We start from the raw sequence: 14,668 nt of genomic DNA, 5'->3' as shown, positions 1-14,668 counted from the left end.
TTGATTTTTTTATTATTTATAAATTATCTGCTTTAACATTAGCCGGATTTCGGAAGAGAGACTCCAAGAATTCCGGGAAGTTGAGACTTGGAGAAACAGATTTCTCAACTTTTGTACTGGAATTGCATTCATTGGTTTAGTTAATGATGTGAAATTGTGAAAATTTCTAGTTTTCTTCTAAAACTCAACGAATTGATAATTGATGGAGATGTTTATTAATGAAAAGAACGTAGAATTGTACAGATACAAGGAGAAATATAAGATCACATGATTTTATGTTACACAGCAAGAACCAACAAAAGCAGAGTTATTAATATTTCAGCGTTGCAAACTTTTGATGAAACCGAATTTTGTGGAGCAGGAGTTGGAAGTGGTATGTCAGAGCATGCCGTGTTGCAAAATGATGTGTTGCATGCTTTTATAGCTGTTTGAATGGAACCAGCCATTCTGAAAATGTGGAATTAAATTTTAGATTTTGAAATTTAGAAAGTGTACTTACTTATACTGACAATGATTAATATTTGTATACGCAGAATTATCTGGAAAACTCAGAATCGACGTTGTTGCACACGATTTTTTCACTGTTGATTTCGTAGGATCAAGCTGATTTTTGGATCGTACTGAAGTATAAACCATAGTAAAGTTAAATTATGTCAATGATCTTACCAAATGTGCAAAATCGTCCTTGACACGTCCCACCAGAGCAATCATCTGAATTGACGGCACTACATTCAGTGCAGGTTACTGTAACTCGTGTTATTACGGTGGTCTCACCTACGCGTCTACCTGCTGACGTGTCTTGTGTACATTGTGAATTGCATAGATTTCCAGTATTACACACCTTGACATTATATTCAACATCATTTATAACTCTAAAGTTACAGACGTTAGGCACACCGGTGTAGGTACCATCTGGGTATTGAGCATATGCAAGTGCAGAGCAAGATTTACGATAATATGTTTTAGTTGTTCCAACTCGAAGTTGACGCTCTTAAATTGTATAGGTTAAGCTGGAAAATGATATAATCTTACCGAAAATGCAGAAGTTTCCTTCACATGAACCCGTAAAACAATCAGAATCTGAAGATTCACAGTCATAGCATCTCACCAGTGGTTCTGAAAGGTTTCAATTTGACTACTGATCTTTTATAATTTCTAAGTTCTTACGTCTTTGTGGAATAGGCGGGGTTTGACCAGGATTGCAATAATTGTTACAAAGATTCACATCATTGCAAATTTTCACAAAATATCTACTATTTACAGTATTCCTAACTTCACACAATCCAACGCTTGCAACTGTTGTCTCATCATCTAGTTGAATAGTTGGCTCAATTAGACATGATTTTCGAAGATACATTTGATTATTGAATAGGCGACGCTCTACAAATTCTTATTTTATGGCGTTTTTTGAAATAAAATTGCTACTGCACTCCAACGCCAAATAAATAAGTTCAGCCTCGTTAGGCATTGGCGGGAAGTTCGAAAATTCGAATGTTTTCCATAATCTTTGTCAGCTTCCACTCGTTTTCAAGCATTTTTAATTGATTTTACTGCAATAAACTTAACATAAAACCGAAAAACTGCTTGAAATCGGGCGAAGACCTCGAAAATAAGTGAAATTTTTGAATCTACTATTTTTGCCGCCGATACCTAGCGAGACCCAACTTAGGGGGCGGGATCTTCTCATTTGGCATTGGAGCATGATTGCACTGAGCGCATTTTTTACACGTCTCCATATTAAAAAAAACATACCGTAAAGACAGTATGCGCCTTCACAAGTATTCGTCTGACAATCAGTTCCATCATTTGTTGAGCATTCATAACATGTGACAGATCCCAAGAGAGGTGTTGGATTTACTGGTGGAAGTGTTGGTTGTGTTTGTGTCTTACAGTCATTATTACACATATCCTGTGTTGTGCACAATGCCACGTAGTATTGACCCTGACGTGTTGTACGAGTCACACATTGATTCAGGTTAGACATTGTGACTCCGTCATCGAATTGATAAGCTTTTCCCTTTGTGTAACAAGTACGAAGGACATGTGTTATTCCATTAGCAGCATTTAGTTGTTCTTGAAAATATTTTGGGTTTTTCAGAAGTGAATGGTCTCTCAAAAATATCGAAATTTTATAAATTTTATAATTAATTTTGGAAAATAAAATTATTGGAATTATTTTTTTTTCTAAATTATGTTACTGCATTTACATTTATTTAATGAATTTTGATTAATACCGTATAAGCAAACGTCAGATTCACAATCCGGTGCATTTACACATGCTTGACCATTATAACTGTAACAACTTCGACATCGAATCGCCTCCGAAAAAAGAAATGCGAAATTTAGTAAAAATAAAAAACGGAGCATCTTCAGGAAAGAATAGGAATAGTTTCGTTTCGAGACTGTGAAGTGGCGCTTGTGAGAAGATTAAAAAACGCTTGGAGGTTACAAATGTTTGCCCAAATATCTACTCATCATTCGCGCATGATACAGCTCTGGAACAAGGAGTGGCTGTGTTATTTGGTGAAAAGATTATCTTCGGATGACTCCGCTTTTGGCAATGTGTGCGAACTTGACGTGCACTTAAACTCTAACAAGTTGAAATTTATCATAAATATTTGCAGATATATTTATTTTTTGTGATTCCAGTTTATATCTAGTTTAGCAGCTTTCTTGGGTGTTGAAATTGTGTAACAACTTTTGAAATAAAAAACAAATTAATATATTAAACTTTATTCATTAAAATTTGTTTTTGTCACTTGTTTCATTGAAATTTAATTTAAAAATGATTCGTTTTTAATTTTAATTAAAAACGATTTTAAAGGCACATGGAATTTGAAGGAGCGTAGCGCATTGCTACCAAGTGGGTCCCGCCACGATTACGACAACCGTAGTCTGCTTATGCAAATTTAGTTTCAATTCCTAAACTTTTTTCGCTTCTTTTCGCGATTTTCGTCGTTTCCAACGGTTTTCCGTTCGTTTTTAATAAATTTTTTACGTATAAAATTAAGTTTTCGTTGAATCCTTCTGAAAACTCTTTAAATTTGTAATCCCCATTGAAATTCAGATCAAAATGTTAAATTTTCGGTTCATTTTTGAAGGAAATGTATCCCCACTAAAATTTTAGCGTTGTTCTTCCTTTTTCAATCCTGAACAATATTTGCGTCAATCATTGCCCACTGACGCTATTCTTTACTCCGTGTCTGCACCCTCCTACGAAATTTGTACTTTCTCATTTTCCTTCGAAATTTGCTTATTTTTTGGCCTAAATTTGTTGTTTTCTCATCGATCTTGCTCATTTTTCAGTTTTTCTTTCATTATTAAATCTTGCAGACATGGCTCCGTCATCAAACAAAGTGGGAAAGGCTATCCAAGCCAAGAAAGCTGTCGTCAAGGGAAGCAAGACTAACGTTCGCAAGAACGTTCGTACATCAGTCCACTTCAGACGCCCAAAGACCCTTGTGACTGCCAGAGCTCCAAGGTAAGACGATTCTAATAAAAATCGATTATTAATACAGATTTTTATAGATATGCCCGCAAGTCTGCTCCAGCCAGAGACAAGCTCGATAGCTTCGCTGTCATCAAGGCTCCACACACCACCGAGAGCTCCATGAAGAAGATCGAAGACCACAACACCCTTGTCTTCATTGTTGACGAGAAGGCCAACAAGCATCACATCAAGAGAGCCGTCCATGCCCTTTACAACGTCAAGGCTGTTAAGGTATGTTCCTAATTATCAGTTCACGTAATATTTCAAATTTACAGGTCAACACCCTGATTACTCCACTCCAACAGAAGAAAGCTTACGTTCGATTGGCTTCGGACTACGATGCTCTTGATGTTGCCAACAAGATCGGATTCATCTAAATCTATTTGTTGTTCATTGTTCGTTACCGTTATGATGAAGATATTCATTAAACGTAGTTGAGCTTTGTGGGAAGCAATCGATTCGATTGCAACGTGCAGATTTGATTCAAAAAGGAAGCAGATTTTATTGTAGTATCAAATACCTCTTCAAGTCTCGGTGACATTCTCATTCTGAGTCGATTTATGTTCGTCGACAGACTCGTTTTGTCTCCGTAAACATCATTCGTAGCCGGACTGTCTAAAATTAGTTTTGAATTGATAAAACGAACAAACTTTATTACGAAAAAATGCGATTATAAAAAGGAACAAATGTCAGTTTGAGTATCTAGTGAGAAATGCGGTGCTTTGAAAAGGATGAATATTGTGAAAACAAATTAGGCGATTAAACCAGGTGGTGATATGATTTTTACTTTGGCAGTTTCATCGCTTCCTGGATGCGGTAAAAGCTGAGAAACGCTTCGTAGTATTTCGACAATTTCGAAGAATCGATACCAATTCTTTCGAAGATGTCATTATGTTTCTCGAATTCTCTAATCATATCCCCCATTGTATAAATTCCGTTTGCATTGAACAACACTGAATCGTGCCCTGCTTTTATAGCGGTGAGGAATCTTCAAAAAAAAGAAATTACGGCAATCTTTATAAATCTTTATAAATACCTTTCAAGTCCTTCAGTTGGCAATATATGGGAGACTACTTGCGTCGGAACCCAAGTGTATCTGGGAACTTTTGCTTCGCGTGCCAGAAATTCGACGACTTTTGTATACTCAGCAGTCGACAGCTGAAATTTATTGTGAATCAAAATTAATTATAATATTGCTTTAAGAGTGAGCTAAAAATACTTACAGTGAGCGTTCTAAACGAATAATTGGTACAGCGACTTCTCTTCATCGACGGAGATTGACAGTTTTCGTGTTCAGTTTCAATCGGAGGAACGCATCCATGAAGACGACTTGCATAACCTGTTACTGGTGGAGTTCTGTGCATCATTGTATAATCATTATTTGGAGAATCACACTCATTCAAAAATCTCTTCCGATTATTACTGTTTGATGGAGATGAATATGAAGTTGATGGTTCCATCTGTAAATTTAAAATCTTATTTCATATTGCGTTGAGAAAATAATTGAATGTCTTGGGAATTAGAGCATATATATTTAAAAAATTAGATCGAAATAAAACATTTCAAAGCTTTGTGGTCGAGCAAACATTACGCATAAAGGAAGTCATTGGGAGATAAGATATCGAATTTCAATTCAGTTTTTGTTCATTCGACGGAAACAAGAAGAAAACGTTTTTCTATAGAAAATTGAAAAGAATCATGATAAATATGGTATATTCTTCTGGCAGAAAATTGATATTTCTACAAGGCATGATTTTGGAAATTGAAGTTATTTACTATTTTCCAAATTCTTTTAAATCATATTCTAGACAAACCTGTGCAGTAGTATTGGTCACGTTGAACATGTTCTCTAGATTGACCTCTTGTTTGATATTTATCGATTCTAGGCTCGCCTTCTTGTAGGCAGGTAACTCGGGAAATCTGAAATCCTTTTGTTTTGCGTCTTCTCGCTCACAGAAATTCTTCCAGTCACGTCGTGGATAGGCAACAATTCGAACTTGTTTGATGTATGCGTGGAGAATTTCGTTTCTGAAATGGTTTTTATTTAGTATATTAAAATGTTTAAAGAGAGATTTTCACTATTAATTTTACTCGATTATAAAGAGCTTTTTCAAAAGAACCAATTCAAAGAGTGAAAACAAATGTTCAAAAAAAAAGATCAACAATTCACAAATGTATTTGATTATGAATAAAGATCAAGCAATAAGTGTTATTAAAAAATTAGCAAAAAATTGATTTGAAACGCGGTAAACATTGCCGCGTTTTTAAATGACTCCAGACTGGCCTAGAATTTTTACATTTCTCTTACACGACCCCCTATCTGGAAATAGTAAGAACAGTAGATGTCGTTTTTAAACTATTTTGGAATAAATATTTTAAATTATTTTGATTATTTGAAAGTAATCTTTGACTTTTTGTTAAGTAGAAAAGAAACACTGTTTCAAGTGAATAGAGGAAGGCATATTTCTTCAACAGTAGGACAGTAGTAGAAAGCTTTTTCAGTATTCTTTTTTCAAATTTGAAATTATGTCTGAATTTACCCATTTTCATCGTCCAAAAAGACCGCAAGGCACATCGTTTTTCGTCGATCATCCAAATCAAGGCACTTCTCTTGACACATGAAGATTATATCAAAATTCGCCTGAACTGCGCCTGGATACATTATCAATGTAAATGTACTTCCTGAAAATTATTTATTATGCAATAATTTTGAACATGTTGATTCAACTAGAATAGTGTTAAAATATTTAAGAAAGTTATTCGCCTGATCTGAAAATTTTGAAAAAAATGTTTAAAAATTGACTTTAAAATGTTCCATCGGAATTATTTGCCGATTTTCTCAAAAATTGCGATTTTCCATTTAATTACATTTTAAAAAATTTAATGTTATTTTTGTTGTTTTATTTGAGTTTCCAAATAAATTTTCATCGAAAAACTATGAAAAATCCGCAACAAACAGCTTCAAAAAATTACGGTACTCTTTAAAGGTGCATTCCATTTTACAGTTAACAAAAATTTGTCGTGTCGAGACTACCGTACTTGTGGTGCAAAAATCACAATATTTCATGTTTGGATAATACCAAAATTTTGTAGAATTCGCCGTTATATTCATATTTCGAACGTTACCTTTTTCCGCACTATATGAAAATTCGTGTTCTGAATTTCTAATGTAGAAAAATGAATCAAATGGAAAATGTTGTTCTCGTTCAGTATGACTTCGACACTTCATCACATCACTTCTTGGATTTCGAATCGCATATTCGACATTTTCTTTTTTGTCGTATTTCACAAACTGAAAATGTTTACAAACTTAGTGCCTCTTTTCTCAATTTGAATTTTTTGCACAAAATAAATGTTTATTTCGTATTACGGTAGTCTCAGAGATTTTTTTTCAAAAAGTGAAAACATTTACATCCTAACCAAGGGTGTCAAGTCCCATGTCCCGTTGTCCCGTTTTTTGAGTGTTTTCACGGGAACGGGACGTCCCGTTGTCCCGTTGTTAAAATTATCACGGGAACGGGACAATTTCTCTCATGATTTTGTTGCACATTTTAAAGTTCTGTTTTTGAGTTTTGTTTCAAGACTTAAATTCATGCAGATTAATGACTTACATGCAGTTTCTTTTAATAGTTTGCCTCGAATACACTAAAATTTACGCCAACTATGCACTCTTTTTTTTAACCGCCCCGTTTGCCCCGTTTTTTGAGTGTTTTCAAAAAAACGGGACGTCCCGTTGTCCCGTTTTTGAAATTTTCACGGGACATTGACACCCTTGATCCTAACGCCAACTCACCCTGATTCTAAGTGATAAATTACTGTTAAAATGACGTTTATCCAATTTCCATTTCACTTGAATCGGCACTAGACATCCCATTTTAGTCCAAAGATATTTTTCGTGTTCCGATGAAATTGCAAATGCCATATCTGAACTTTTTGCCACTTTCTGTTTAAGAACGTCAATTTCCATCCATTTTTCACAATCTTCATTCAAATTCATATCTGATTGAACTCTTACAGCCAAATTCGATGATCTGAAAATACCGTGAAATAGGGTGAATGAGAGTTTTTCTTAAAAATACTCCAAACCCAAAAAACAAATCCAGAAAATAAAAGTTGGATTTTTTTCGGTTTTGCTCAAAAAATATATATTAAACTTTCAGCGGCAGTCTTGATTTCAAAGCAACAGTCCACCTTTAAATATATATTTGTTTTAATTGAAAATTTCCACTAAATCCGAAAAATACAAAACTCCTCACTCATCATTTCCATCAAAAGGCACATTTGTTTCCGTAAAATCCATTTGTGTAACCTTCTGTGTCATAGTTTCAGAAAGCTCTCTCGATCCGTCATTTTCATAGGATAATGCTGTTTCTTCCGCGATTTTCATCGATTTTCGAATAAATCGTTCTCTGGCACGCTGGAAATTAGATTCTCTATAGATATAATTTCAATAATACTCACCTTCTCAATTACAAGTTGCTGTTCTTCCTCTGTACGTACTCGAAGATATTCATACTTTTGGGAGTCGAGCACAACTTGCGACAACGTTGTATTCTGAAGCTTTGGATTATTTAATGATTGTATTTTGATAATTTGCAAAAGTAGAAGAGTTCAACTGTCTTCAATTAGTTTTTTATGCCTTTTCATTGCATTCTTCACTTCCTATTTCATTTACTAACCGATAGATATGATTCATCATTCATTAAACCATCTTCTGATTTATCACTGTCGAATACATCTCCAGAAGTATTCAAATCCGGTTCGAAAGCATCGGAAATCTTTGGCGTTCTTTTCTTGGTTTCCTCGCCATTGCCCAGTATTCCGTTATAGATAGTTGAAATTCTGAATAATTAATTTTCAAATATAAATCATATTTTTCTTTTTTAAACGAACCCAGGCGTCTTTAATATATCTTTTTCCAGTGAATCTTCAGTCCCTTGACTGAATATTGGAGTGAATACTCCGTCCTGATAAAATTATTTATTTGAAAATTAGGATTTTTTTTTTTCGGAAACTCACTATCATTTTCTGGACAGTGTCGAAGCTTAGATTTTGTGTCAAATTTACGCCGATGTCCTGCGAATCGGGTATTCTTGCATCTGAAAGCAAATTTAATTGAAATCTATATTTCAAGATTTCTAGCTTTTCACCTTTCAAAATATCACTGAGTTGTGAATCATCGGGTTCCATTCTGCGCTACAAATCAAGTAATATTTTTATTTTATTGAGAAACAAGCAGAAAAAATTAAAAACTTAAGTTTAAACTTGCAAGAGAAACAAATAAAGAAGTTCACTTTCAAATTCAAGTGTGTGATACCGTACTCCATGATTTCGTTCCGAGACCCATCTGTGAATGAAACCCGACGTCCTTTAAAAAAGTTTGTTTTAGGCGCCATTTTCATTTGTCGGGATTTCTTTTTTGTCATTGTTTCAGCCTTGATAGATTTTTATCTCGTCGTTTGTCACGTTGTTGTTGCGTCTGAATATTCTCATAAAATTGCAGCATAATGTCAGACGAACCACCTGGATTCTTTCGGGGTGGAGTTGATAGCAAACGTTGTTCTAGAAACGGGTGAGTTCTGTTTGAAAAAAATTAATATTAAAAAAACAAATATTTTTGAAAAATCTTATATTTCAATCATCAAATGACTGTAAACAATTTTCAGGTTTGATGCATCGCGGGTCTTGCCACGAGGTACAGATAATGACACTCGCAAAGAGTATCGACGGGTGGCGAATGAAATCATTCGTTCGTTTCTGAAAAGTGGACAAAAGAACACGACACTTGAACCTATGGGAAGAGATCAGAGAAAGGTGATGCACGAGGTCGCGCTACTCAATGAAATGACAACCAAATCTCATGGAAGAGAGCCAGATCGGTACATGATTCTGTCGAAGAGAGTGAACAGACTATCCAAGTCAACTCTTGTTGCAACTGAGCCAATCACTCCATCCTTCGAGTGTCTTCAGAAGCTGTCGAAGTTTGTCGAAAAGCATCCGATCACCAGAGAAGAAATGGACGAGTTTTTGACAGAGACACAGACAAAACAAATGCACACCACGAAGGGGCATATTAGTGATAGAATGGTGATCCCACCAAAGTCAAAATGCTCAAAAGAGTTACAAAAAGTCAGGTTTGTGAAAACTGTATAAATAGTTACTCCTATAACATTAAAAATTTCAGAAATTCACTGCCAGCTTCCAAATATTGTGACCAAGTGCTGAAATCTATTAGCTCGTGCAATGTGGTTATCATCAGTGGAGGAACTGGATGTGGAAAAACTACACAAGTACCACAATTCATTCTCGATGAAGCGCACGAAAATAATAAACATGTTCGTGTGATGGTCACACAACCTCGTCGTATTGCTGCAATTTCAATTGCTGAACGAGTTGCGAGGGAACGTGGAGAGCCCATTGGACGCACTGTTGGATATCAAGTTAGACTTGATAGCAGGTAATTCACACTTTTCTCTCGATATCACTTTGTTTCAACTTCATTTTTCTTTGCAGACGAAGCGACGATACTGTTCTGACATATTGTACCACTGGTGTTCTTCTAAGAATGCTCACATCTGACCCAGTTGCCTCTGGAATAACGCACATTGTGATGGACGAGATCCACGAACGTGAAATCAACACAGATTATCTTCTAATTGCACTACGTGAATGTCTAAAAATGCGTCCAGATCTCAAAGTCATTCTGATGTCAGCAACGATCGAAGGAAATATGCAATTGTTCTCGAATTATTTTGAAAATCATTCAATGGATGTGATTCGTATTGAATCTCGAGCATTTGATGTGAAAGTTTTCTATTTGGATCAAATTCTTGCAATGACTGGCTATCAACCACCTGAATCGAAAGCCTTCTTCTCTACTGCCGAATATGAAGAAGAGGATTGGAAAGATGAAATTGAAGCTGTTGAAAGGGAAGAGAAGGATAAAGCCAAGCAGAGAGCTGCTGATAGTTCACTTTCCACTTTGTCTAAACCAGTAACAAAGATGGCTGCGAATACAAAAAGGTAGGTTTCTTATTCATGTAGCGACTGACTCTTCTCAAATTTCCAAATTTTAGAAATTCGCCGATTGAAGAACGCGAGTGGACTTCTGGGCCCTGCAGTACACCAGATGGTGATATCATTGACGAGAGAGCAATGCGTCAGTACATGAATATAATAGGGAATCCAGATATTCGTCCTGTGATTACTGTTGAATTTCGTCCAACCACACCTAACTCGGTATTCATCAATGATGTGAAATATACGACGAATCCCAATCAATCAGCACAAGCGTTACTCCAACAGAAGAGAGAAAGATGTTTGATGCCACGTGGTCCACTCACATTTACATGTGAGAATCCAGCTTCAACCACCAAGTCACCACCATCTCCAACTCCTACTCTCGGCATTTCTAGTGGTTTGGCGAAATTTACGCCATTTGGAGGTTTTGGGGTGAGGAATGCAAAAATATGAAACTATTTTGATTTCAAACATTTAAAGAAATTTTGATCTTATATCCAATACTTTTTTTTCAGGAAAAACAACGTATTTCTACTCTTCTTGAGAAAAAGTTCAAAGAAGAATTAAAAACAGCACTTCCGGATCGAACAGTTTATTATCATCCTCAAATGAATGACGTCGTCGATAAAACGGATTTTTCGAAACTTCGTTTCGGAGAGAAATATAATTTGTTCTATGGTTCCTCTTCTAACAATTCAGTCGACTATGTGTTACTTGATCAAGTCATTCAATACCTTGCTGACAGCCCAGTTTTTGGAACGATTCTAGTTTTTCTCCCAGGATACGAGGATATTCAGCAGATGTTGAAAGCGGTTGGTTTATATTGAGCTTCTTATTCAAAAAATTATATTTTTAGATCGATTGTTGGAAGAACAGTCTAAAAAATATGAAGAATGTGATCGTCTTGCCATTACACTCTCAAATGACCAGTATAAATCATGGCGACATTTTCAAGTCTGTTCCAAAGGACACAAGGAAAATTGTAAGACTCCTAACAGGGAGTTTTTATTTCAGTTTGACATGCCAACTTTGAATCAAAAATAATGTTCTACTAAAATCTTTATTATTAATTTTTGAATGAAAACGTTGGCTTGTCATACTGAAAGAAGCATACTTGTTCGACTGCCGATCTCAGACGCAGCACCCAGACTTCTAATGAACATAAACTAAATTATTTCCCACTTTCTAAATATCTTCCCCATTCCAGATTCTCGCCACGAACATTGCTGAAGCCTCAATCACCATCGAAGACGTAATTTTCGTTGTGGACACTGGAAAAGTTAAAGAAAAATCATTTGATCATGAAGCGAAGCTCAGCACACTTACAGTGAAACCAATTGCTCGGAGCAACGCAGATCAGAGATCTGGCAGAGCTGGCCGTGTGGCCAATGGATATTGTATTCGTCTTTATACAGAGCAAGAATACAATTCTATGCCCGAAACACAAATTGCTGAAATGAAAAGAGCGGCGATTTACGACGTCACATTACATGCGAAATTGTTCGCTCCGAAAACATTAAAGATTTCCGAGTTCTTGTCATTGGCGCCAGAACCTCCAGAGAAAGAGTCTATTCTGCAGGCGATCACTTTTCTGGAACAAATTGGAGCATTTTATACTCCAATCAAAATTTACGACAATTCTGGGAATGAAGAAGGCTTGAAAAATGATGAGGAAGCCGAGAACAGCGAAAATCCCGAAGATCCAGAACTGACAGATTTAGGAAGATTAATGGCAAGACTTCCACTTGATCCACAGTTATCACGGATGCTTTTGTTTGGTTTAGCACTCAAATGTCTCACTCCAATTGTCAATTTGGTAGCACTACTTGCGTCCAGAGAACCTTGTAAGTTAACGGAAAATAAACTTTTGTGAATTCTTCTTTTTTTCAGATGTCCTAGCACTGTCCGAAGATCGTGATCTGCAATCCAAAATGAAATTCGAAATGGCACAACAGGATTTATCGGATCATTTGCTGTACATTCGACTATGCAATGAATTCTGCTCTAAAAACAACAGTCAACAGAATCAGTTTTGTCGTGATCATTTTCTCAACTTTTCCACTATGAGGATGGTTCAAGGAACGCGACGGCAATTGCTTCGAGAACTCGTACGAGCCAAATTAATTAATATATCTCCTAATAGGGACGTGTTAACTGTTTTAACTGATCACCATTTCAATCAGTTTTCTCAATGTTGGCCAATGATACAGGCAGTTATTGCGGCTGGATGCTATCCATTTATTGGTGTTTCTGCGTCCGAATCAAACTTGAAAAAAGTGCAGACTTTGTGAGTGTTTTTGAAGGTTTTTCAGACTTTTGTAAAAAAAAACGATTTCTTTGACGATTATTAAAAAATTTAGCAATCACTTTAAAAGTGGAGTTCTCAAATTTGAAACTTTTCGGTACTCAACCTTTAATTAATCAAAGGTTTTCAGTAACTCTACACGGTAGACCATTAATTTAATAACAATTTTTTTGCAACGACAAGATTTTTCAGCAACGACAAGCCAGCATTTTTGCACCCGTCGTCGATGGTAAAGAAGCAAATCGTTAAAATGGGGAAAAGTGAGAAAAGTCCTCGTGTCGAATATGTCGCTTTTCAAGAAATGTGTCAGATGCCATCCGATAGATCACTTTCCATGAAAACTGTCACTGTCATTCCATCGATGACTGCCTTGTTGTTCACTGGTCCAATAAGGCTTGACGAGAGAACGATTGAGGATAATAATATCAGTAAGTAGATATCTGGAATAATATTTAATTATAATAATTATTTTCAGTCTTCGAAGAAGGTGAAGATATTTCCGTTGAAGATAAACCATTGCCATGGGGTGCAAGTCTTTCCCTTTTGAAGCTTGACGAGTGGTACAATGTGAGATCTGTAAAGAAGGTATTTATAATGTTATGTTAGTATTAGAAATCTATAAAACTTTCAGAATCTTTGCCATTTTCTACGTCTTCGTCACAAATTTATGCACTTTTTCGTGAAAGGAATATCTGATCCTGATACATTCGGAAAACAAACTTCGCTTGCAGATTTAGTGAGTTTGGCGATAAATTAACATAATTTATTATTCGATCTTTCAGGAAATGTTGGAATTGATTCGTTACGTATTGGAATCTGAAAATAAACGCTACAACTTTGCACCTGTGGTCATGCCCCATTTAAATCTGAAATTCTACTCAAACTCCGAGAATCCGTATGCGAGCATTGTGAGGAATGATAATAATCGTAGAAATCACTCGGATCCCAATCAAAAGTCAACAGAACGAGAATCAAGAAAACCTAAAGAGGCTGTCTCACATGGAAATTCAAGAAAACAGTCTAAACCACCAAAAAATCATCAAACGAAGACAACATCCAACTTTCCGTCTCACAATTTTCCACCTCCGGATTTAATGCGAAATAGTCATTACAATCAAAATATGAGCACATCGCATCAATCGTCAAGTAGTAACAATCATCATTATAGCCATAATTATAGTTATCCACATTATAACATCCAACTGCCACAGAATCAGTACCAATCGTGGACTCCGCAATTTGATTTTCATTCGATGAATACAAGTTATGGAGAACATGGTCACAATGGTAATCATCAATATATGGAGTCGTCTGGAATTCATGGTCACATCCCATATCAAGGGGGAAATTTCAACACAAGAGGTGTTAGCAGAGGAGGATTTTCCTATACAAGTGTGAGTAAGAGGCAGGGCTTTTTTTTTGGTTTAAAGGGAAAAGTGTTCACACTGTAGATTTCGGTTCCTAATTTGAAAAAAAAAATTATGTCTAAATAATATACAAGTTTATCTTTCATTGTTCCAATTTAGGGTAATCAATTTCGTGGACGTGGCCTATCGCGCAAATTGTATGAGCACAATCCTCGCAACGAGTAACCGGTAGTTAAATGTTTTCCGGTTTGTTTTTTTTTCTGAAATCGTTATAAACTTGCCATTTTTGTTTCATTTTCAATTTGTACTCCAAAATGGATAATTTAGCTGATCATTCTAGAGTATTCCTGCTTTATGAATCTTCTCTTTATCTTTTTTCTTTGTATTCGTTGATTTCCATGTTTTCTAAATTATATCCCTTTTTTATTCGTAATAAAGAATTCTCATTGTTGATTCATAATTCACTTTGTATAATTTTCCCAGTTT

General features: G+C 35.7%; 4 protein-coding genes across 5 annotated transcripts; 2 read left to right on the top strand and 2 right to left on the bottom strand.

Annotated features, from left to right (window-relative positions):
• Window positions 1-196: 196 nt before the first annotated feature.
• Window positions 197-2,531, bottom strand: C34B7.1 (UPAR/Ly6 domain-containing protein). Its single transcript, NM_059863.5, has 8 exons — window positions 2,235-2,531; window positions 1,753-2,073; window positions 1,168-1,380; window positions 1,033-1,116; window positions 787-990; window positions 667-744; window positions 500-620; window positions 197-447 (listed from the first exon to the last, which is right to left on the bottom strand). The coding sequence occupies exons 1-8, from the start codon at window positions 2,365-2,367 to the stop codon at window positions 279-281; spliced, it is 1,323 nt and encodes a 440-aa protein (NP_492264.1). The 5' UTR covers window positions 2,368-2,531; the 3' UTR covers window positions 197-278.
• Window positions 2,532-3,333: 802 nt separating this feature from the next.
• On the top strand, window positions 3,334-3,919 carry rpl-23A.2 (Large ribosomal subunit protein uL23B). The gene is made up of 3 exons (NM_001383465.2): window positions 3,334-3,481; window positions 3,529-3,721; window positions 3,766-3,919. The coding sequence occupies exons 1-3, from the start codon at window positions 3,336-3,338 to the stop codon at window positions 3,865-3,867; spliced, it is 441 nt and encodes a 146-aa protein (NP_001369950.1). The 5' UTR covers window positions 3,334-3,335; the 3' UTR covers window positions 3,868-3,919.
• A 202-nt stretch (window positions 3,920-4,121) lies between these two features.
• cep-1 (Transcription factor cep-1) lies at window positions 4,122-8,686 on the bottom strand. 2 transcript variants are annotated; one of them, NM_001026307.8, is made up of 13 exons: window positions 8,641-8,686; window positions 8,510-8,589; window positions 8,384-8,457; window positions 8,170-8,332; window positions 7,952-8,044; window positions 7,747-7,907; window positions 7,284-7,521; window positions 6,617-6,782; window positions 6,031-6,172; window positions 5,305-5,518; window positions 4,714-4,950; window positions 4,527-4,648; window positions 4,122-4,478 (listed from the first exon to the last, which is right to left on the bottom strand). In NM_001026307.8, the coding sequence occupies exons 1-13, from the start codon at window positions 8,678-8,680 to the stop codon at window positions 4,274-4,276; spliced, it is 1,935 nt and encodes a 644-aa protein (NP_001021478.1). In that variant the 5' UTR covers window positions 8,681-8,686; the 3' UTR covers window positions 4,122-4,273. The 2 variants fall into 2 exon arrangements, with proteins under 2 accessions (NP_001021478.1, NP_001379445.1); NM_001392668.1 differs by lacking the exons at window positions 6,031-6,172; window positions 6,617-6,782; window positions 7,284-7,521; ... (4 more) ...; window positions 8,510-8,589; window positions 8,641-8,686 and having other exon boundaries at window positions 4,127-4,478.
• A 307-nt stretch (window positions 8,687-8,993) lies between these two features.
• On the top strand, window positions 8,994-14,634 carry ythc-2 (putative ATP-dependent RNA helicase spindle-E). Its single transcript, NM_059859.5, has 14 exons — window positions 8,994-9,062; window positions 9,157-9,624; window positions 9,675-9,947; window positions 10,004-10,513; window positions 10,567-10,942; window positions 11,026-11,322; window positions 11,367-11,492; window positions 11,718-12,354; window positions 12,401-12,797; window positions 13,008-13,243; window positions 13,291-13,400; window positions 13,447-13,551; window positions 13,598-14,209; window positions 14,342-14,634. Exons 1-14 carry the CDS (start codon window positions 8,998-9,000, stop codon window positions 14,405-14,407), a joined length of 4,278 nt encoding a protein of 1,425 aa, NP_492260.1. The 5' UTR covers window positions 8,994-8,997; the 3' UTR covers window positions 14,408-14,634.
• The last annotated feature ends 34 nt before the right edge of the window (window positions 14,635-14,668 follow it).

Source organism: Caenorhabditis elegans, chromosome I (genome assembly GCF_000002985.6).
Source record: "Caenorhabditis elegans chromosome I".
NCBI classification, from domain to species: Eukaryota; Metazoa; Nematoda; class Chromadorea; order Rhabditida; family Rhabditidae; genus Caenorhabditis; species Caenorhabditis elegans.
This window is presented reverse-complemented; position numbering and strand designations above follow the sequence as displayed.

Bases quoted from the DNA above. Each gene is read 5' to 3' on its own strand.
- C34B7.1 (NM_059863.5), bottom strand. From the start codon at position 2,367: ATGCTCCGTTTTTTATTTTTACTAAATTTCGCATTTCTTTTTTCGGAG. The intron at 1,381-1,752 runs GTATGTTTTTTT...AAGAATTTGTAG, and splicing joins AGGCGCATACTGTCTTTACG to AGCGTCGCCTATTCAATAAT. The intron at 448-499 runs GTAAGTACACTT...CCACATTTTCAG, and splicing joins ATTAATCATTGTCAGTATAA to AATGGCTGGTTCCATTCAAA.
- cep-1 (NM_001026307.8), bottom strand. From the start codon at position 8,680: ATGGAACCCGATGATTCACAACTCAGTGATATTTTGAAAG. The intron at 7,522-7,746 runs GTGAGGAGTTTT...CGGTATTTTCAG, and splicing joins CCTTTTGATGGAAATGATGA to ATCATCGAATTTGGCTGTAA. The intron at 4,649-4,713 runs GTAAGTATTTTT...AATAAATTTCAG, and splicing joins ATTCGTTTAGAACGCTCACT to CTGTCGACTGCTGAGTATAC.
- rpl-23A.2 (NM_001383465.2), top strand. From the start codon at position 3,336: ATGGCTCCGTCATCAAACAAAGTGGGAAAGGCTATCCAAGCCAAGAAA. The intron at 3,482-3,528 runs GTAAGACGATTC...AGATTTTTATAG, and splicing joins GTGACTGCCAGAGCTCCAAG to ATATGCCCGCAAGTCTGCTC. The intron at 3,722-3,765 runs GTATGTTCCTAA...TCAAATTTACAG, and splicing joins ACAACGTCAAGGCTGTTAAG to GTCAACACCCTGATTACTCC.
- ythc-2 (NM_059859.5), top strand. From the start codon at position 8,998: ATGTCAGACGAACCACCTGGATTCTTTCGGGGTGGAGTTGATAGCAAA. The intron at 10,943-11,025 runs GTGAGGAATGCA...CTTTTTTTTCAG, and splicing joins CGCCATTTGGAGGTTTTGGG to GAAAAACAACGTATTTCTAC. The intron at 12,355-12,400 runs GTAAGTTAACGG...TCTTTTTTTCAG, and splicing joins ACTTGCGTCCAGAGAACCTT to ATGTCCTAGCACTGTCCGAA.